Here is a 20,394-nt window from a genome sequence, read left to right on the forward strand (position 1 = left end):
ACTTTAACACAGCGTCACCGATCGAGTGTTAAATTTGGCTTTTGTGAAGAGCATAATATCTTACCACGTGGTGTCACATTTTTTATCAGTCAAGAACGAAGGAGCGGTGCTGCCTTCGCTCTATAATCATGCCAAGTTAGTGGCTATCATAAGGTAAAATATAGTACAGGGTGCGAGGGGTACTTGAAACGTTTTCGATCGGGTGTCAAAGCAATTTAACGTATGGGTGTGTCGCTAGTATACAAGTGCACACAGGGCCAGTTTTAGGCCAAATTCACCGATTTTTGAATTGAACCCCAAGCACTTACTCAAGCAAAAACTAAAAAGTTTCTAACCTACCTTTTTGATCCTTGCTAATCACATCATGAGCGAGTTATACAACGTTACAAAGTTGTTGTATACGGTGTTTCAAAATTGTAGCCTATGCCATAAATTGAAAAATAAAACGAGCAGGTTTTGGTTTGATAATCAAATATTAATCCAATTCTTTCAAACGTGGTAAAGTAGAATTAGAACGAGTGACTTGGTTTGATAAGTTACTTTAAGTTTCATTTTTTTAAATAGTAGGCTCAGGACTCAGGAGTCAAGACGTCGTCACAGTGACTTAACAAAGCGATGTTAATGTACTTTTTTCAGTTATGTAATGGCATAGAGTAAATTCTATGGTAAATCAACAGGCAAAGTGTATTCCAACGCGTAAATTGCGCTCTGGAAGAATAAAAGTTTTGTACTGAATGATACTACAGTGAGACCTCGTTAATCCGGACCCCGATGAACCGGAATCCCCGCTATCCGACACAAAACTGCCGGGAACGGATTTCTTCCTATGCATTTTACCCCTTTAATCCGGAAACCCCGCTGTCCGACTCCGACACAAAAGTTTTGGAACAAATGTGCTAAATCAATAGCAATAAAATCCGATAAACCGGATTATTAACAGTTAAGCGAAAATGATTCACCATTGTCCTAATACACTATGTAGTTAGTTGACGAAACAATAGCCGATTATCTACGCATAATAACGTTGCGGTCAATTACCTTGCGTTGCATAATAACGTTGTAGCAGGGGTGACGGACCTATTCGTTGTGGCAAGCCACTTTGTCAGTTACAGCTGAGTAAGCCGCACAGCTTTTTAGTCATACTATGAAATACTGTACAGTATTTTAGAGACGAAAAAATAAATTGTTCATCAACACTAACAAACAACGCTTCCGCGATCGCAAAAAAATACGTACAGTACATCGGTTGAGTGCGGCAATCTATTGAAGACATACTGCTGCAACTCAATCGTGCTATCAGCTTTTGATATCGCATTGCGCAAAGATTAGAAACAGGTCAAAGAAAGTTCAAGACTGCTGGTCCCGCCGGAATGCTTCGCCATGCAAGAGCGGTTGTCAAACCGATTTGCGACCGCATGTTCGTCACTTCTGGATTAGAGCATTCGTCTTAAATACGGTGGTTCTGGGGTTCGACACTGGGTTGGATCATACAAAAAATATAATTTTATTTTAGTTGCTGTCCAGCCAGAAAGTCGGTACACTACTTAGAATTGGAGTAAGGTGCATACTGCGTTTTGAACACGGTGCTGCATTTGCAAAATTGATTGATTTTTTACTTTCCGATAATCCGGATACCCCGCTAAACCGACATTTTTTGACGAAACGAAGTGGTCCGGATTAACGAGGTCTCACTGTATTATGCTTAGCTTTATTAAACGTAAAATCGTTTATCTAAAATTCAGGAATAAGGATAAGCAAAGCAACACAACCTCATAGTTCAGAAAAAGTTCGTTTGTCGCAATGCAAACCGTGTAGTCTACAACGAAAAAAAGAATCACACTTGCCCGAAGCAGAAACAAAGCACAAGAAATAACTAAGATAAATAGAGGCGAGTTAACGAAGGTATTATTTCATTACAAGCTTTATGAAATTTGTACCGTAGCCTACGTTTAAATATGAAAATTCATGTCGAGGCGTTTATGGGCATAATTGGGGCTTAAAATCACATAATCCAAGGAAACGTATTAGCCAGGATCTTGTAACATAGGAATTCGCTTTTAAATTGTTTGGTAATGTAGGGAATCAAGCAAACGTGTCAGCGAGGATCTTATAACGTAGGAAATCCACTGCTCTCTGAAAATATTGAGTTGAGGTAAACTTTACAATCTTGCAAGGAACCGTGTCAGGTAAAATCTGATAACCTAGGAAACCGTTTTGAACTTGCGTCGAGGAAAGATCACAACTTGCATCTCATAACGTAAAACGATTTCCTACGTTATAAGATCCCACCTTACATGTTTCCTCAATTTCCTGTTTTGTTTGAAAATATTTGGGGGCCCTGCGCCAACGAGGTTTCCAACTTCCGCGAGTTTGTGGGCGCGGCTGCCCGCCTATATTTTTTGAACTCCCGTTGGCACCTCGTCTTTCCGATTTGTCAACCAGTTGCGTGACTAGAGAATGCTATTCTCAATATTTATTGAATGAAGGGCAGCAAAAGATTATATTTTGAACATATATCCTCACTGTGTGGATAGGGTAGCACAGATATGTCGCCATATAACAATTATTGGCGATTTAGCAGTTGAGATTTAGTTTGTTGACACCGTAGCATATCTGGCCAAGCTCCGCTTTCCCAAACTCCTGGTCTTGCTTTGCTCTCCCGACGTCAAGAGTTGCTCTATTAGGGTTTGTTTGTCACGATTGTTGCATACAGAAGGCCTACGGCTCTTCGCGGAAGATTTTCTGTGCTGTCAATTTTGCCACAGCTATGTATATCAAAAATCCTCAAAGTAATATCCCATATACTAGAGCACTTTTATTACAGATCATATTGTACACATTACAACCATGATCATCCGCAGTGAAACTGTGTTGCACATATTGGTTGTCAAACAGTTACTGTAACTTAAGCCCTTTTTAACTACAAATTTCATTCGTAAGTAATTGTCCCAAAGAATAGAGCGGATATTTATCAACATTTTTAGGAAATCGCAAAAGTACTAGGGCAGTGGTAGTTATTTGGTCAAACCCTCTTTTTTTGCTTCAGTTTCGTAAATGAGCAGCCTCCACATCTTCACAACAAAAACGTCTGCCTCTTCATCCAATACCATGGAAATATCTTCTAGAATTTTCTCAGGACTACTTTTAGTCATGATCTGAAATTTTCAATTATAATATCAATAAATAGCTAATATAATATATACAACAAATAATATCAATAATACAAGTATGAGAGATTCATTTATCAATATCGCACATATTGCGGTAACGGCACAAGAACCAGTATACTCCCTGATGATTCCCAGACATGTTCTTAAATTGGGAATACCCACCTTACTGCATATGAATTCAACAAGGGTCGGTTCTTCTTCGCCAATGTACTCCATGATTTTCTTAGTTATCCAAGGTTGGATGCGTTTTTCCATCAATGACTAAAGCAAAAAAAACAATTAATTTTAGTTTCACATCAAGATAAAAGAGCAAGGTTAAAAATAGAAAACTACAGTACTTGGTCGACCATTGACCAATCAAGACTATAGTCGAATAGATCGTCCTTCTGGGTTGGAATACGCTCAATTAAGGCTCGCACCAGCTTCCGCTTTTCCTCTGCCAGTTTGCGTTCGTCTTCTGCAGCTCTGTATACAGAATTCGACAAGTTATGCATGTTTGTCGTTTCAAACTGTTACGGAAAACAGTTTCTATTAAACTTCAAGTACAAAATCTTTACTAATCAACCAAATTACACAAAACCTGGGAGATAATAAATATTCTACTAACTTAGCCGGATTCACTGCTTTGCGCTCTTCATCTGTGTACTGAAGAGGGACCAATTTTCGTTTCTTTGGCAATTCATCTTCTTCTTCGTCTTGATTAAAAACGTCTGAGACTTTTAGCTTTCGTCGCTTTGAACTAACAAGACAGAATTCATATCAAAAACTGAAATCACAGTAGCCACTGGTATAAAGTAAAGCATCCAATACTAGTTGTCAAACTGTTAACATTCACTTAATCTATTTGACTTAAAAAAAGTACCTTAGACTGGTTGGTTGAATAGTCTCAGTCACTGGTTCCGATTTTACAGTAGTAACAACTTGTGGGGAATTAGGTGTAACATTTGACTGACAAGAGGCTTCTACAAAAAGGCAGTGAGGTTAAAGACAAAGTCAATAATTACAACCGTGTAAAGGTGAGATACATACGTGCTGGAGATGAGTGTGAACCAAACTCCATCTTCACAACCCCCGGTTCTGGTTTCACAGACACTGGAGGTTGGGTGACCACCGGTTCCTCTTTGACTGGTTGCAATGAAGCTACCATCTGGGATCATAATTATAATCATAATAGTAAACGACTATGTGGCAATCTAAAGGTTAAAAACTGATGGGTAAATGAAAAGTAGTTGTGTGGTTATGGCCTAAAAAAGTAAAAACTTTAAACCGAACCTGTTGTACTTCACTTTCTTTGTTTTTGTTTGACGTTTTATCCACTTGTTCCTCATCATTACTATCACTGGACTCAGTATCTGATTTCTGCAACGCAAATATTTAACAAAATGGTCAAGTTAAGAATAATTTGTACGGAGTGTTGTGTATTGGCATTCTACTGAAGTGAAGTGAGTGAATTTGTCGCAATGAAGACAATCACCTCATCAGATTCATCTGAACCAGAGTCTCCTTCCTCATCTGAGGAGGAAGAGCTTGATTCAGCTTTCACAGATGGAGGTGGCGATGGTGATTTACGAGGCGGAGTATCAGGTTCTATTAGTGGCTTCCAGATTTGGTCACTTTCAGCAATGACCTGCAATAACAAAGCAGCACTCCCACAATGAAACCCATACAAATTTGGTTTTTGTCCAATGCAATGGCTAAAAGCAAGATGGTAGTCTACCATTGCTAGAATAGTACAAAAAATACGGCTTTACGATTGTTTATTATATCATTAACTGAATCAACTGTACTTTTGCAATAGCTGCGTCAGGATCTGAATGATTTTCTTCCACCAAACGTTTTCGAAGAATTTCTATCTCTTCCTTCTCCTTTTTCCTATCCCTCTCATCAGAGTCTATCTCGCGTTCTCTTTCTCGCAGTCGCTTTGTTAAAGAGTTTCCACTGCAAAAAATTCATATTTAACAACACAATTCTAAAGCCATAAATGACCTGAAATTGGCAAAAACAATTTACATGTAATACTTGGAGTCACTTCTGTCATCATCGTAGTCTGCCAAAAATTCACGAAGTCGTTTTGCTTCTTTAACCATTTCCTTGCGTTCATGCTTCTCCATCTCATCTCTTTTCTCATAGTTTCTTTTCAAACGCCGCTCTCTTGTTTCAAAAGCTCTTAAGCGCTGTTAAGGTGAAAGGAAGCGTAAAAAGTCTTCTTACATGAACCACTAAAACAGATCTGTTGTTTCTACGTTACACATCAACACAAGTTACATAACATAAAACTACCTCTTGGTAGGCAGCTTCTTTTTCCCTTATTTTTCTTTCCAGCTTCCTTCTCTCATGAGCTTCATGGTCATCATCATCACCTCTTCTCCAGGATGGACTTCGTGAACGTGACAAACTTCTTCTACGTCGGATTGGTGGGCTTCTAGAGCGACGACTTGATCTAACTGGTGACCTTAAGGAGTTGTTTGCAAAAAATATAATGTACAGCGTAAGCACACAAATCGTAAAAACGCATACCAGCATACAGCAGTAATAAAACTTAACCAATAAACGGTTCCAAAAGTGTAAACATGCCCATCATTCAAAAGCAGTGCAGTGTACCTTCTTGGTGGTGTTCTACTTCTTTTGCGTCTGGGTGGACTTCTTGTTCTTCGGATTTCTCTTCGTGGAGGTGATGGACTTCTTGTGCGACGAATACTAGTTCTTGGGCTTCTAGCTCGTGCCCTTCGTTTTGTATTAGAAAAGAATATGTTATGCAATGTCCATATGCCATAAATGATTGGTAGCAGAGGTTTTTTAAGGTACCATTTTGGAGACCGCTAAGAATTTTAAAAAAACAGTGACTTTAGACCAGGGGTGGGCAACTTTTTCGGTCGGCGGGCCTGATATGAGAAAATAAAGTACTTGGCGGGCCAGATTCCTGAATCGATACATTACTCGTGTATTTATCCACCTATGCAAGGAATAAATCGTATTTAATGTAAACTTTAAGTTTTAAGCATAGAGACCAAAAACAGTATTTAATGAATTTATTAACGAATAATGTACTTCATTAGCTGCTGAAGTCAAAACTGAACTGCTGAACTGTCTGCGGGCCGCTCAAAATCCCGTCGCGGGCCGTATGTTGCCCACCCCTGCTTTAGACTATACACTATACAGACTATAAAATTAGAAGTTGATATATTTCAGATCATTGAGGAAATATAAGAAACTGTTCCCATTTCTCAAAGGCACTTTAAAAAGCACTGATTGGTACAGGTGCCATTGTTATTTAGACTACGATAATTAGTTACCTTAAAAAGTTTCAAAACGGGATGTGCTCTAATCACATTGAGATATTTGAAGCAGATTATAAGATAGTAGTGTACAACCAGAACAGAAAACATTATTACTTCATGAAGAAGCAATCATAGTTTTCAAAGCAAAGCTTTTAATAGAATCATAAGAAAAACAAAACTTTATCCTCATACCGATCTCTTTCCTCCCTCTCACTTCTGCTATCACGTGATGATTTATGGTTGGAATATTCTTTTGCACGAGGTTTTTCTTTCTCAGACTTTTCTTTTTCATTTTTCTGCTTTTCCTCCTGCAACTATACAACAAACACAGATCTTAGTGATGAAGATTATCTCTTTAACCAATCTACAGAATTTAACTCATCGACACAATTTTTAATGTAAACATGTTCTAAATGTACAATATAAGCCTATTTATCAGCAGAAAGATATCCTGTAGAATTAATGTTGAAAGAGCTGCAATAGACAAATTGTTATTAAACCATAATAATACAATAAAAATCAGCAAGAAAACATAGCAACCAATACGCTTTTAAACCAGGAAACATTTTCTGGCATTGAATCTTTTGAAAAGGCTTGCTACATCTGGATATTTAGATTAGAAACCTTTGTATAAGTGTTCTGCAATCTTAACCCATCTAACATAATAAAAACTTGTTATTACAGAATTAAATGCTTAATTAAAAATCAGTATTCAACTTAGTTTAAAAATAAATAAACATTCACTCGAAATTCCTGAAAATGAAAATTGTGTAATATTAATAGAATGAAGACAAGAGAAACTTCATGCAAACGTAAGCATAGTTGCAACTTGCAAGTACTCTTCATAAACCCATGTCTGGACAAAAGGAATTTTTGGTTATACTGAAATGCAAGGCAGCAATGCTAAAATAACTGCCAACAGCGTTTTTTTGCCAGTTATATCACTGCTTGTACAAATGCAGAAGAAAAACATTGTTATTGCCTTGCTAACAAGTTATTCACTGTACATTCTAATACAAACACAAAGCAATACTACAACAGCTATATGATTACGTATAACCAGATTACATACTGTACATTGTCTTTTGAGAGGTTAAAAAGTTGAACACACCAAAAAAATAGAGCATCTGTATTACAGTAAAAATTAAAACTACTTTTTTCCAATGCTTAAACATGTGGTTGTATAACTGCAAATACCTAGCTATTGTTGAAAAATATGATCGTAAAGAAACATGGCTCTTATAATCATTTTAGAACTATAATGGTTGTATTTAACATTCTATTTGGATTATTTTTGAAGCATTTCTGAACTGTGGCAAAACTGTGGGTTTTGATGAGAGCTCAACTTTACAATATATATCAATACATTTTGATGTGAACCTAGCTTTATCTAATGAGACATTTTGGTATTTTTATAGCATTTACCTGACTTTTCTATTGCGATTAATTTAAGCTGATTAAATATTTACTTGTGCTATGGCAATGAGCAGCTGTTATACTAGACAATGCATGGAGCATTCTTGTAAATTCGGACACTAAGGTAAAAAAGCTAGCATGAATATATCACCTCTTAATAACATTATGTAGATGCAGTAGCATAGGATTCACTCCAACCCTTGATTGTTGAAACAGCACAACCAGAAGCAAAGCGAAACTTTAGTTGTGGTACCTTAAGAAATTGCTATCGCATAACCTAGGCTGTACCTTGCCGTGCGTATAAGAAATGGTGGCTGCTTTAGCACTTTTAAAATGAAATGATGTTGACTAGGAGGTTATGAAAAACACTACCATTGATTTAAGAAAATTTTTGAAAATCCTGCTGTGAAGAAAATGATTAGAAAAGGAAAGCGGAAGTGTCAAGCAGGATTCAGCAATTTTTAAAATGAAATTTTTCAACACTGGTTTTGCAAAATTAACAATTTAAGAGGAATAAAATAATCAGCTTTAAACATAGCAATTATGTTAAGACCTTCGTTCTATACCAAAAGCATTGAATTACTGCATCCTGCTTATTTGTAAATACAGTAGAATCTGCTTACTAAATTCATCTGAATACCAGTTGATTTTAGAATTGTAAAATAGCTGATTTGTAAATCTAAACCCCAAAAACATGGTCGTAAACACAGCCAAAACTGTAAATAGATCAATGTAATTTAATTCTTTGATCTTGTGCCAAATAAAATAGCATAGCAATGTAGTGTATTTGTTCAATATTAACTGCTCTGTACTAATAAACAAGTTTTCATGGGGTCAAAGATAGACATCACATGAAAATAACATACATGTGATAAAGAAGGTTTGTGTTCAGAAATAGTTATCGTTTATTAACAATTAAAAACATTTTGATATTGGTGATGGAAAAAAGATAGGTTACTGCTAACAAGATACAGAAGTACCATCAGATTAATTTTGCTTTTGCTAAGCAGAGTTTAAATATATTTGCAGTGTATATTTCCATAAAGTGGATGCAACTAATGGCTGAATTTTCTCTGGATATTGTGGATATTATTCCTAGAGTTATTAAGAAGATTCTACTGTACCACATAGTAAATAAAACGGAAGTGTAGTTTCTGACACAGAATAACTAAAATAACATGAGAAGATAGTAAAAAATTAACAAAGAAAAAGTAAATCTTCAAACTGTTGTAACGATATAGTGAGTGTTCATTTTGAGGCTTCATAGTTAATAACATAAATTTTCAGCACAATCTGTCATTTTAATTCTAATTTAAATCACTAATATATATCATAACTAGACAACATGACATACGATTAGCCGCACGGTGAGTTAAGCAGAGAAACAAAAGTGAAACAAGAGTTTCTTTGGATGCTCTTCGTAAATCCACTTTCATAAATTTTCATCTCCTTTGTTCGTCAATAGAGTTTTGTTGGAAATGATTGTATTATAAATTGTTTATCCAAAGATATTATATAACAATAATCACTATGTTAACAGAATTTTAGACTCTATTGCTTACTGCACTAAGCAGCTTTGTAAATATTACAAACCTGTTCCACTGTGAAGAAAAAGCTTGGATAAAGCATGTATTAACACAATCGTTCATATGAAATGAATGAAGAAAACATTCACAAACCTTTTGCGATTCACGAAATGAACGAATTTCTTTGCTGATAAAATTTTTCTGCTCCTCTTCCAATTCAAGTTCTTGAAGATTTTGCTGCACATGAGAAATCCGGAAGTTATTTGAAATACATTTTATTAAGGTCTTAACAAAAAACTTGAAAAAGTTGAGCAGCTGTGACTGTACCTCAACGTTTTGTGATTCTCGAACAGTTGGGTCGGGTTTGTGGAGCTGCAGCATTGACAACTCTTCCTTTTCTGGTTGGCTTTTTGGTGTGTTCAGTTCTGTAGAATATTCTTGTATTAAAAGCTGTATGCCAGCTCGAGCTTCATCCACCCCTAATGGCTTGCACGGAGTATCATCATCCTCAGTCTGATTAGGAAACAGTTTAGTAATAAAAAGTATAGAAAAAATTAGCTACAATGTATGTGATTAGTGGGCAGAAAAAAATTGCTTGTTTCGATATTACTGATAATGATAACAAAATTACAGTGCTCTATCTTGTAGCATCGATCTATCTATATATATGTGGGATTTACTCAGTCTGTCTGGGGTTATGTCACGAACCAGAAAATATTTTTAATGGCGGGGTCCAGAGACGAAAAATTTTCACCAAAGATGCAACCGATAACCGGAAAGATAATGCCTTTCGACTTTCGATCGAACTCTGGGTCTCTTCTCTCGGGCTGCTTTGGAGAGAAAAGAAAAAGTATGCGTACACTTGTGAATCCGGCACGAAAACCGGTGTGAAATTTGATAAACTTTTCGCTATTACTCGACGTAAGTTGGGTCGATTTCGACAATCAAAACATTTCTGGCAAAGCGAGACATTCGTCTTTCTAACCATGTAACCGCTTTCCATCTAACCACGGCAACAAGCAAGGAAATTAAACATATAGGAGCCTTAGTCCAACTGGCAAATCAAAACCAGCAAGCAAGCAAGCATTGTTGCGACCTCGCAAACTTCAAATGACATGCTCTTGTGACATCACAATTACCAAAAGGAAAGGTGCCATCCAATGGATGTGGGGCAATCTAGTTACACATATTTATTCTGTTTAGTGAGACTGCCAGCCTTTAGGCTGTCCCTCATTTTTCAACCCAAATTCTGTTCCACTATTGTGTTATCATAGTCATTTCATGCCAATTACTGTAGAACTTGCTTTGCCTGTATTGGAAATTTGTCTATACTGGGCCATCGGCACAATTTATTTACCAGTAACAAAATTCATTTGTTTCACATTTAATGTAACATTGCCTACTGCATATTGAGACTGTTCTTCTATCACTTACGGTTATTCTATTAATTTAGTTTTCGTATTTAGAACTTATTTACACTGCCCTTTGTGATATCACAAATAAATTATGGCATTTGAATGCTAACGTGGTACAGCAATGCTTGCTAGCTGCTCTTGGTTTGAGGGCAGGAATTTACAGAAGTGCTGTTGGAATAGATCATGATCCTACTCAGCGGCGGCTTTTCATTGACAGTTCTACCAAAAGTCTTAAAGCAGTGTTACTTCACAATGGCAATATATACCCATCAATTCCACTTGCTTATTCATCACAGATGAAAGAAGACTATGAAAACGTCAAGCAACTGCTCATTGAGATCAGTTACGCTTAGTTTAATTAAGTGGTATGTTTGTCGTGACTTTAATATGTTGGGATTTTTTCTTGGTCTGCAGGGTGGTTACACAAAATATTCTTGCTTTTTGTGCTTGTGGAATAGTAGAGCACCATGAGAAAATTCATTGGCCGACACGGGAAAAACTAACCCCAGGAATGTACAATGTTATTTAGGTGGCCTCTTGTATGCCGGGAAAGAGTTTTACTGCCACCACTTCATATTAAATTAGGACTGGTAAAACAGTTTGTAAAAGCTTTGTATTTTCAAAGACAAGTGTTTCAAGAAATCCGTTGAATGTATCCTAGACTATCAGTTGCCAAAATAAAAGGAGGAATATTTGTTGATCCCCAGATAAACACAATGCTAAAGTGTAAAAGCTTGGACGAAAAAATGAATGAAACAAAAGGGACTGAAATTACCAAAAGTTGGTGGAAAAACAAAATCAAAAGTTACCAAAACATGGGTTGTCGCATGTCTGTCAAACTTCATTTTTTATGACTCCATCTGGATTTTTTTTCAAGAAAATCTTGGTGACTCCAGTGAGGAGCATGTTGAGAGATTTCACCAGGATATTGAGCCAATGGAAAAACTGTATAAAGGCTGCTGGGACAGTGCAATGATGGGAGGCTACATTTGGTCTTTGATAAAGCAAGACAGGAGTGGTCATAAACGAAAAGCTCACCCAAAAGTACACTTTTGAATGACTCTTATTGTTTGAAAAACCTATTTACATTTATCTTCAAGCCTTCCTTATTAACATTTTTAAACTGGGTTGTGCGTTTAACAAACCGAACAGTACCTTGATGTTGAGTTAAAATCTACTGCAAGAGTAGAACACAATTTGCTATTTATAGCTACATAAGATGAAAAAAAAGTTTGAATACCTCAAAAAGTAACGATGGTACGAAAAAAATAACAGGATTTTTGACCTTAGCACCCAAAAATACATAAATATGCATTAAAAAAAACTAGCCAAACAAAAATTGTGTTACATAGTGTTATTATTGGAGTTTAAGGTGTGCAAATTTTTCATTTTTTCACTTATGCATCTAGTTAAAAGAACAGGCTAAGTTACACAGTTCCAAAGAGAAATATTTTGGCATGTGACAAATCTGACATTGTCGCAATTGGCCAAATGTACCAAAAGTAATCGAAAAAGCTCAGTAAATTTCTGTTAAACATGAACACATGCTTGTTCTCTCCTTCTCTTGAAAAAGTAGAGCGATTGAGGTGATTAAGCTTGAAGTCAATTTCCACGACCACACCATTAGTGTGGTCCCTGAGCCTCACTGGAATGTGAGTCACTGATCCACAGACTGAGTAAACCAGCAATACATATTCTTATGAATAGGTATGATATATAACCAATTTAAAAAGTACCTTAATTCCTTTCTGTTTTTTCCAGTCATCAATAAGGCTCTGGGTTTTGGCATCCACTTTTACCTGTTATCCATAACAACATATGAAATAGTGTAAGAAATTGGCATCTAAATCAAGTTACTTATGTTTTTACAATTAGTTATTGACACTTCATTGTCAGTAAATACACAGTGATAATTAATTGTTATTGTAAGTTTACTGACGTAACATTTATAGTATAATATGTTAACTGTTAATATGAATTTGAGTTTCATTTCACATTTTAAGTTAACTCGCCTACTTACAAGTAGCTTTTTATCCCCAAGCATGTAATTGTGCAAGACATAGATTGCACGTAAAGCTGATTCTGGATCTTTATATTCACAAAAACCAAATGCTGAAATAAAAACAAAGCAAAATGTAAACAATACAATCCAATGCTAGGTGATCAAAGTAACAAAAAATTATCCTTTCCCAAACCATTAAAAATCTATGCGAATACCTTGAAGTTTCCCTGATGTTCCTTGCACACGCTTCCATGCATAAACAATTCCACATTTCTAAAACATATCACATTTGTTGACCACAAAACAGGATTTTCAGCGACAACAAATTAAACATAAAATGAAACATACCTAGGCAAGCAATTTTAGCAATTTTTACAGTTAATCTTTATGGTAACTTTCAAAACATTTTAAAAGCATAAGCCAGTTTTATTGTCTCAAAAAAAACGAATGCTGTGTTACTGCTTTCACACTGCATTTACAGCTATTACCAGTTTATCAAAAAGAGCAAACGTGAACTCACCATTAATATTTGTCTAACCAGAGTATCTGAAGCACGATCTGTTATATTACCTACAAAGACTGTAATTGCAGGGTCACTCAAAGTCTCAGCATTGTTAACTTGAGTCGAAGCCTGAATTTTAAAAACCAACTTTAAAGTTTAAATTTATGTTAAATTAAATCTATGGTGGTATCAGGTATGACCAAATCAAAAGATCAATTAGCCACTAAACATTACAAAGCTGCCATTTAAATTCACTTGCTCATTAAACAAACAACGGCTCATTTTCAAGTGATGTTAACCATAGATGAATTCAAATGTCAGAAATCAGCACAGTTATTACTCCTCTCTGAACTACTGCCTTGTCATGGCATGAAAGCGAGTGCCTCAACAACCTTACGATCTATGCTGGAGGATATCAAAACCGGTCAAAACTCAAAAATAATAAGTCAGACTAAAAGTAATTCAAAACCCATAAGTATGAATGTGCACAAGAAAGTCAATCATATTGTATCGAATGTTGCCGGATTACTGTAACATGAATCACAGTTAAACTTTCAGTTAATACACATTCCAAAAGTAAAGTAAACTTGAACTAGAGCCCAAATCTGATTTCAGACTTAAAATATGTATTACCCACCAAACTTTCTCTTTTATTCCTTGGGAATTAAGTTGCAACAAACTGTAATTTTATCAACATAAAACTCTATCATAAATACTTACAGCATCAGTTCCTTCAGATCCTTCACCTGACTTCTTTGCTACTGTTTTGTTTGGGACATCAGATGACTGGATCCATATCTACAAGTAACAAAGATAAAAAGCTTCAGAAATGTCAATAACATAAAGTTTGTAGTTTGAGCAATAAACACTGTAAATAAGATCAATCACCTGTTGGTTGCCTTGTTGTACTATTTGTGCTGGGCTTGCTATTGTCACAGGTTGTGCCTGTACTGCAGATACAAAAGCCTGCTGCGAATGACTGATTACCGGTCTCATTACTGGTTGCACCACAACCTGAGATACTGGAACCTGAAAAAAACTCTTAAAATATAACTTTTGTACACTTTGTTTAGACTAAGCAAAAGCTATTCAAGTGCATGTTAAACAAATTCTTCTTAGCATATTCAAAAAGGTGTAAAATTCTTTATAGATCAAGATAAAATGCACACCACAAAACTACCAAGTCATCTTTACTTTGGTGATGTTTAAGTTCTTTGTGAGACTTAACTGGTGCCACAAGCAGCCATATCATGGTGTGTTCTGTTTCTTCCTAGTCAGGCAATTGCTTATGTGCAGCATATATTGACATTAAGAGTTCAGGAAGAACTATCATCGACAATAAATGGTCACACCATAAAAATAGTAGCCTATATATTTTCCAAAAAGAAAAGAGTGTGCTCGTTTTGTCACTCACACTCTGGCTCTTTTAAACAATTAAAAAATTATGTTTGAATTAGCATTAGTATGTCGCAACTTTGTATTATAAAACATGTGTCTAACTACAACTGCTTATCATTATTTGTTGTAAATGTTACAGAACCTTTCATGAAAAACAACGCTGAAAAGTTTTGTTTTGGTCACACCTGTCATAAATGATTAATAGATGAGTAGCGTAGGAAGAAGTAGAAGAATCTTCTAAAACTGTAAATGTTGACGTTCAACAATTATACGAAACTTATGTAACGTAGCTGTTGTTGCGAAGGTTTGGTACAAATAACGTTGTTACGCAACGTACTTTTTTGGTATATTAGATGCACACAAAACATCGATAATTAGGTTTTTATCTGTATGCCTTCACTAAGTAAATGCAATTGAAATGCATGCGATACCTGTACTCAGCTCTTGGCCAACATTGCAGTTTTCTGAAATTGGGCAAGAACAAAAAACAATGTTTGTGACATGATGTAATAACTGTTCTTTGATAATTATTGCAATACCCATAAGTCGAGTATGGAAAGTTTGGCAGTAACATTGCTAAACTATTAAAGTGGTATCACACCGCAAGAAGCTTATGGGAAAAATCGCTTCCGCGTCTTGTGCAAAAGTAGATTAAACACAACATCGATAAGTTTATAATAAGCTAATATGTTTGGGAAAATGTTTCCCAGAAAAAAAGCCCGATTAATAACAACTGTAATGGATAGCTTTTTATTTACATTTCAACTTGTCTTTAACATAAAACAAGACAAAAAGACCATTTTTTCTGAGAAAGTTCTAGTGACTGCCATCGAAAAGAAACGCAAGTTTTTCGGCACTGAAACTCAATATTAAGCAATTACGTGTAATATAAATCTGCTTTGCCAATGGACAATAATTATATCACAGTATTACCATAAAACAATGCGCACAGTAGCAGGAAAAATTAGTTACGTGGCAAGTAAATTAAGTAAATAAATTTTGAGTAACATGCAACACTACTTTCAAAGCATATATTGGTTAGGTCAGGGATGTCCAACCTGCGGCCCGCCTGAGATTTTTGTGTGGCCCGCTAGTCATTTTCACTCCAAAAGTATGTACTTCATGTACCTATTTTTCTTGAAATTTAATAGGTTTTGCGGCCCATTCAATTATCTCAAGTGACAATGCGGCCCACCATAATAAAAGGTTGGACATCCCTGGGTTAGGTTATAAAAATAATGGCAACGTGAAGCAAATTATGACACAATGATGACGAGGCTCATTGTTACCGGTATGAAGCGCTTATATGGAACCGCCGTAACACGGTTCTGATCTGCTTAGTGTTGTGTATTATGTAGTTTTTTGCCACTAAATTCATGGAGAAAAAATATGCGTGAAAATTAGTTTTAAAGCAGCCAGATTTCACTCACTGCAAAAAATTATAGTCTTAAGGCAGTCCAAAAACCTAAAACTGTTTTCAATCCAACCAATTGCATCCATTTTGTGCATTCACAGCGTTGTTTGTGCAAACAGAAAGGTGACGCGTGATTAATCCTTTAAAAAGGAGTGCACTCATGGTTCCGTACCCACGTTGAAAAAAGAGCATCACTCTCGAGAGAGCTCCTAAAAAAATAAGCGTGCTCGAGCCCACCTATGAAGACTAGCAATATGGTCGAAGCATATTGACGTGTTCAACCGATGTCTAATTTGAAGCACACAAATGAATAAGAATAGATCCTGGTTCATCAAATACTAAAGCCTGACATTCAGATTCGCAAAAAATCGACTGATTTTGAGCCCAGCAGATCTTTAATGCTAATAGTAGACAACTGCAATATGAAAAATTGAACATATACCTAGTCCTAGTGGAATAATTCTGCTAAACAAGGTATAGTGACTGACACATCAAAATATTTCAACAATTTTGGTATTTTAGTGGCATTTTGCAAAAGGTAATCTATTGTACTAACTGCATGAATCACTAGTACACATTAAGCTCACCATGGCGACTTGTCTTGCAGGGGCCATCTGCACCATCATTGGGCCTAGATTTAAAAGACATAATTATTATTAGTCAAATACTCAAATTATACTATGATAGAAATCGTTGCTTAATGAAATTCTTCTTGTGAAGATTACGGCACATACCAGATGGAACAGTGGTTGTAGCATATAGAGGACGAGTTATGGGCAATGGAACACCTGGTTGGAAGGACATCAGGCCAGTATTAAAATTTGACTATAGAGATCAGTACAGAACTTATATCCTTTGACCTGAAGAAATATAAATAACCCGAAAACTACAACTTTATCACATATGTAAGGGTCTCTTTTGTAGATCACACTCTGAGCATTAGCAGTTATTATGAAAAAAAGACCTTATGCTAATCAGATTACTACAAAAAAATGGCTGCATGAATTAAATTGGCTTTCTTCGTTGTATAAAAATAACCTCTTTCAAAAAGTTTTCATGAGCAATATCTTAATTACTTGAGGTGAGGGTCAGGTTCAAAATCAAGTTGGCCTTTTTTACATGTTTTACATCTTTGAGAAGCTATACTAGTTAAATGCTTATAATTAAGGGTCTACCGAATTGTGTTTTTTATATTTGGTCCGAAACCAAATATTTGAAAAAATCTTTTCTGTTGAATCCTGGAAGCTGGTATACATATAAATTGTATATATTCGTGACATAAAAGTGAACAAAACAATGCCTATAAACCAAAACATGGTAGCTGAAATAAGATATAATAAGTTAAAACTTGTGACAAAACAGTATGTATATATATGCCATACTGTGCCATCACCGAAGGAGGACTGTGATGTCTTTGGGTGCAGTTATGATGTCTGGAATGCCATGAGTACAATTACTATGGAACCATCAAAAATTATACACCTTTGTTATAATTTTCCTGCAATGAAGAAATTCTTAAGCAAGTTGTTTAATTATTTTGAATTGTCAGTTTAGGCGGAAGCTATATAGACTTGGCCAAAACCAGAACTTGAGCATTTTTACCCAATTCGACAGCTGCCAAATATATTCGGTACATGTCTAGCAATAAGCCAACAGTCAGGTAAGAGATTTGATGCATTGATAGCCTGGCAATGAGCGTGTGCTGGGCTACAAGGTACAAAATTAGTGAAATCCACTGATATTTGACTAAATCTTCCAAAATTCAGGCAAAATTTAATGGTTTCGAAATGATGTATAAATCCAACATTTAGCTGAGGAGCATTACCTTGGATCCTTCTAGGTTCTTGTTACCGATTAGTCGATGTTGCAATATATAACAACTGAAAATATATGCAAAACTTTAGATATATATCTTTACTTACATTACTACGTTAAGTTTCGATCATCAAACTCAGCGTGTGGTTTATATACAGCCAAAGCAGTGTAAAATGGAACTAGGTAACATATTTTTATGGCGTAAAGGAATTCATATGCAACTCACTGTAGTGAAATCCAATGCACAGAACGTTACTGTTTTAAAAAAGAATTTAAGTTTGTTGACAACTTCCTGGACTGCTGGGTATGGCAGTTTTCACCGAGATCTTGGGTGTGCAGATGCAAAATTTCGGTGTGCAAGGAAACAACTGGTCTGCACAGCGAGTCGTGGCTCAAGACTGCCCGCTGTTTGTGGAGGCGATAGAAATCGGTTAAATCCTTCTACAATGGATATCGGTAAAAAAATCATTATTTACCATTTTTCAGTTTGTCAGTCAGATATTAGTTTTACACACTAAATTTTGCAGTAAAATACAGTCAGACTGCAGAGTACGCATGAATTTTTTTTTGTAAAACAACATTGCAAACCGATGTATTAAAAAAAGAAATGGGACACATTAACTTTTTCCCCGATTTCTATCGTATTGGGCCGTACCTTGTCTGCACAAACGACTTGAGTCATAGGGCACAACAGAATGTTGCATCTGTACACCTGAAATCTCGGTAAAACTGCTATACTCTGCAGTTTGGGAAATTGGAGCAAAAGTTAGGCCTAGCGTCTCTATTTTTTTTGGAGACACTGGTTTGCCCTGGTGTGCAATGCCAGTTTATAAAAATGTCTCGGGTGTTCTCTTGCCATACCTACCCTGCAGTCTGGACAATTTCCATTGTTAAGTATAGGCAGTTGAAAAAAAATCTTGCCAACCAAAAAAATGGCGGCGGTAATTTGGAAAGGGTTTAGGCCTATTAACGAGCAGGAAAAAGTGGCAAAGCCCAAGGGCTTAGAACATGTTATCAGATGTTAGGTTAGCACAACGATGGAAACTTTGCCCTGCGCACAATTGTGTGATTTTGTATATACGAACCGCGCAATTTTGGAGCTTTTCTCCGAAAAGTCGCGAGTGACAATTGAATCCGCGATTCTATTTGTAACAATTTGTAATTCCTACTGTGGTCTTATGAAGCATAAGCTACGTAACAGTGCGAACACGAATCCACGACCTCAAATAACTGCACTTTTTCACAACACCATTGTGCAATGTGCTGAAGCTAGAACTGTGCCAAGTCACAAAAAATAAAGCTGGATTATAAGATGTCGGTGGCTCTAGAAAACTTGGAACAACTATTACTATAGAAATCTAACAACAGTTGTTATTACAAGTTTATGTTATAACTTCACTTTTATCGCAAAGTTTCTACAGATTTTTTGTCATTAACCTTCCTGTCAATCAGATGAAGCCTCACTATCGTATACAGAAAAGCTGATCGGCCACACGTTTGCACCACTTGGTTTTCATACCTGACACTTTGTTTCCAATCTAACTTTTAAGCTACACGATAATATGTTTGTTTCTCTTGTACTTTATGACCATGACGTCCGCCGGTGCGTATAGATTACCAAAATATACAGGTATAATTTTTGTACTAGCTTTATATTTAAGTCTGCTCAGTTCTCAATACGTAACGCGGTACAGATATGCTTGTTTCGAGCTTTCGTAGCCTTTGACAGGCAACTTACTGTCATAGCCTAAACATCTGAAATTTCAGAAGCAGCACAGCAACCCAGATGTTTTCATTGCAAGTTGATGCTGAGCGGCACCCTAATCAAATCACAGGAACTTCAATATGTGTAGACCTACATCAGCAACATAATGAATCAGATCTTTTTGAATGTGATTTGCATAAATGCATCACATGGGTTCTGACGGCACATTGTTCCCATAACCAAGGATCGGTGTGACAGACAAGAAAGGCTGTCGAAAGTGGTTTTACGCCTTATAAACGAAGAGCCATTTCCCTTTTTTTTAAACAATATGTGAAAATGATGTGTAATTAAACAAATTGATATTTTTGTCGTCTGTCCACTATCCGAATTTATCAAGGAATAGCGAGGATTCCATTAAACAAAACTGTGCGAGATTGTTCTGTAGCGATCCTACCGGAGTCGCGATTGGTAAAAATACGCCGTGAGATGGCATGGACGGTTGTATGAGATCACTTCCAAAATATCCGTTAACAACGATGCAGTAGTCGACTGCATGACTAAAAGGTTGAGCGCGAGTCGAAAATAAATCGCGGCAAGACAGTAGCAAGCAAGCTAATATTAACGCTCTAAATTCGAATGCAAAAATATAATCCGCGGCAAAAATTAGGCAATTCGTGCAAAAATATTTGCCGTAAAAAATTTTCCACGCAAAATCCAAACTTATCAATCTTTGGTTAGCATGGCGACCAAACC

At 36.1% G+C, this 20,394-nt stretch overlaps 1 protein-coding gene and 1 long non-coding RNA gene across 2 annotated transcripts; both read right to left on the reverse strand.

The window, feature by feature from the left end:
• Positions 1 to 2,795: 2,795 nt before the first annotated feature.
• LOC143462350 (RNA-binding protein 25-like) lies at positions 2,796 to 16,987 on the reverse strand. Its single transcript, XM_076960484.1, has 23 exons — positions 16,856 to 16,987; positions 16,709 to 16,752; positions 14,198 to 14,338; positions 14,030 to 14,107; positions 13,328 to 13,438; positions 13,023 to 13,080; positions 12,826 to 12,917; positions 12,542 to 12,604; positions 9,718 to 9,903; positions 9,544 to 9,627; positions 6,641 to 6,762; positions 5,772 to 5,894; positions 5,451 to 5,622; positions 5,181 to 5,344; positions 4,958 to 5,108; positions 4,645 to 4,797; positions 4,443 to 4,529; positions 4,200 to 4,317; positions 4,033 to 4,132; positions 3,778 to 3,909; positions 3,509 to 3,635; positions 3,333 to 3,431; positions 2,796 to 3,155 (listed from the first exon to the last, which is right to left on the reverse strand). The coding sequence occupies exons 1-23, from the start codon at positions 16,923 to 16,925 to the stop codon at positions 3,015 to 3,017; spliced, it is 2,616 nt and encodes an 871-aa protein (XP_076816599.1). The 5' UTR covers positions 16,926 to 16,987; the 3' UTR covers positions 2,796 to 3,014.
• On the reverse strand, positions 16,988 to 20,281 carry LOC143462379 (uncharacterized). Its single transcript, XR_013118164.1, has 4 exons — positions 18,592 to 20,281; positions 18,163 to 18,377; positions 17,947 to 18,001; positions 16,988 to 17,828 (listed from the first exon to the last, which is right to left on the reverse strand). It is a non-coding gene; the product is annotated as an uncharacterized LOC143462379 (long non-coding RNA).
• Positions 20,282 to 20,394: the final 113 nt, after the last annotated feature.

Source organism: Clavelina lepadiformis, chromosome 1, assembly GCF_947623445.1.
Source record: "Clavelina lepadiformis chromosome 1, kaClaLepa1.1, whole genome shotgun sequence".
In the NCBI taxonomy this organism is placed as follows: domain Eukaryota; kingdom Metazoa; phylum Chordata; class Ascidiacea; order Aplousobranchia; family Clavelinidae; genus Clavelina; species Clavelina lepadiformis.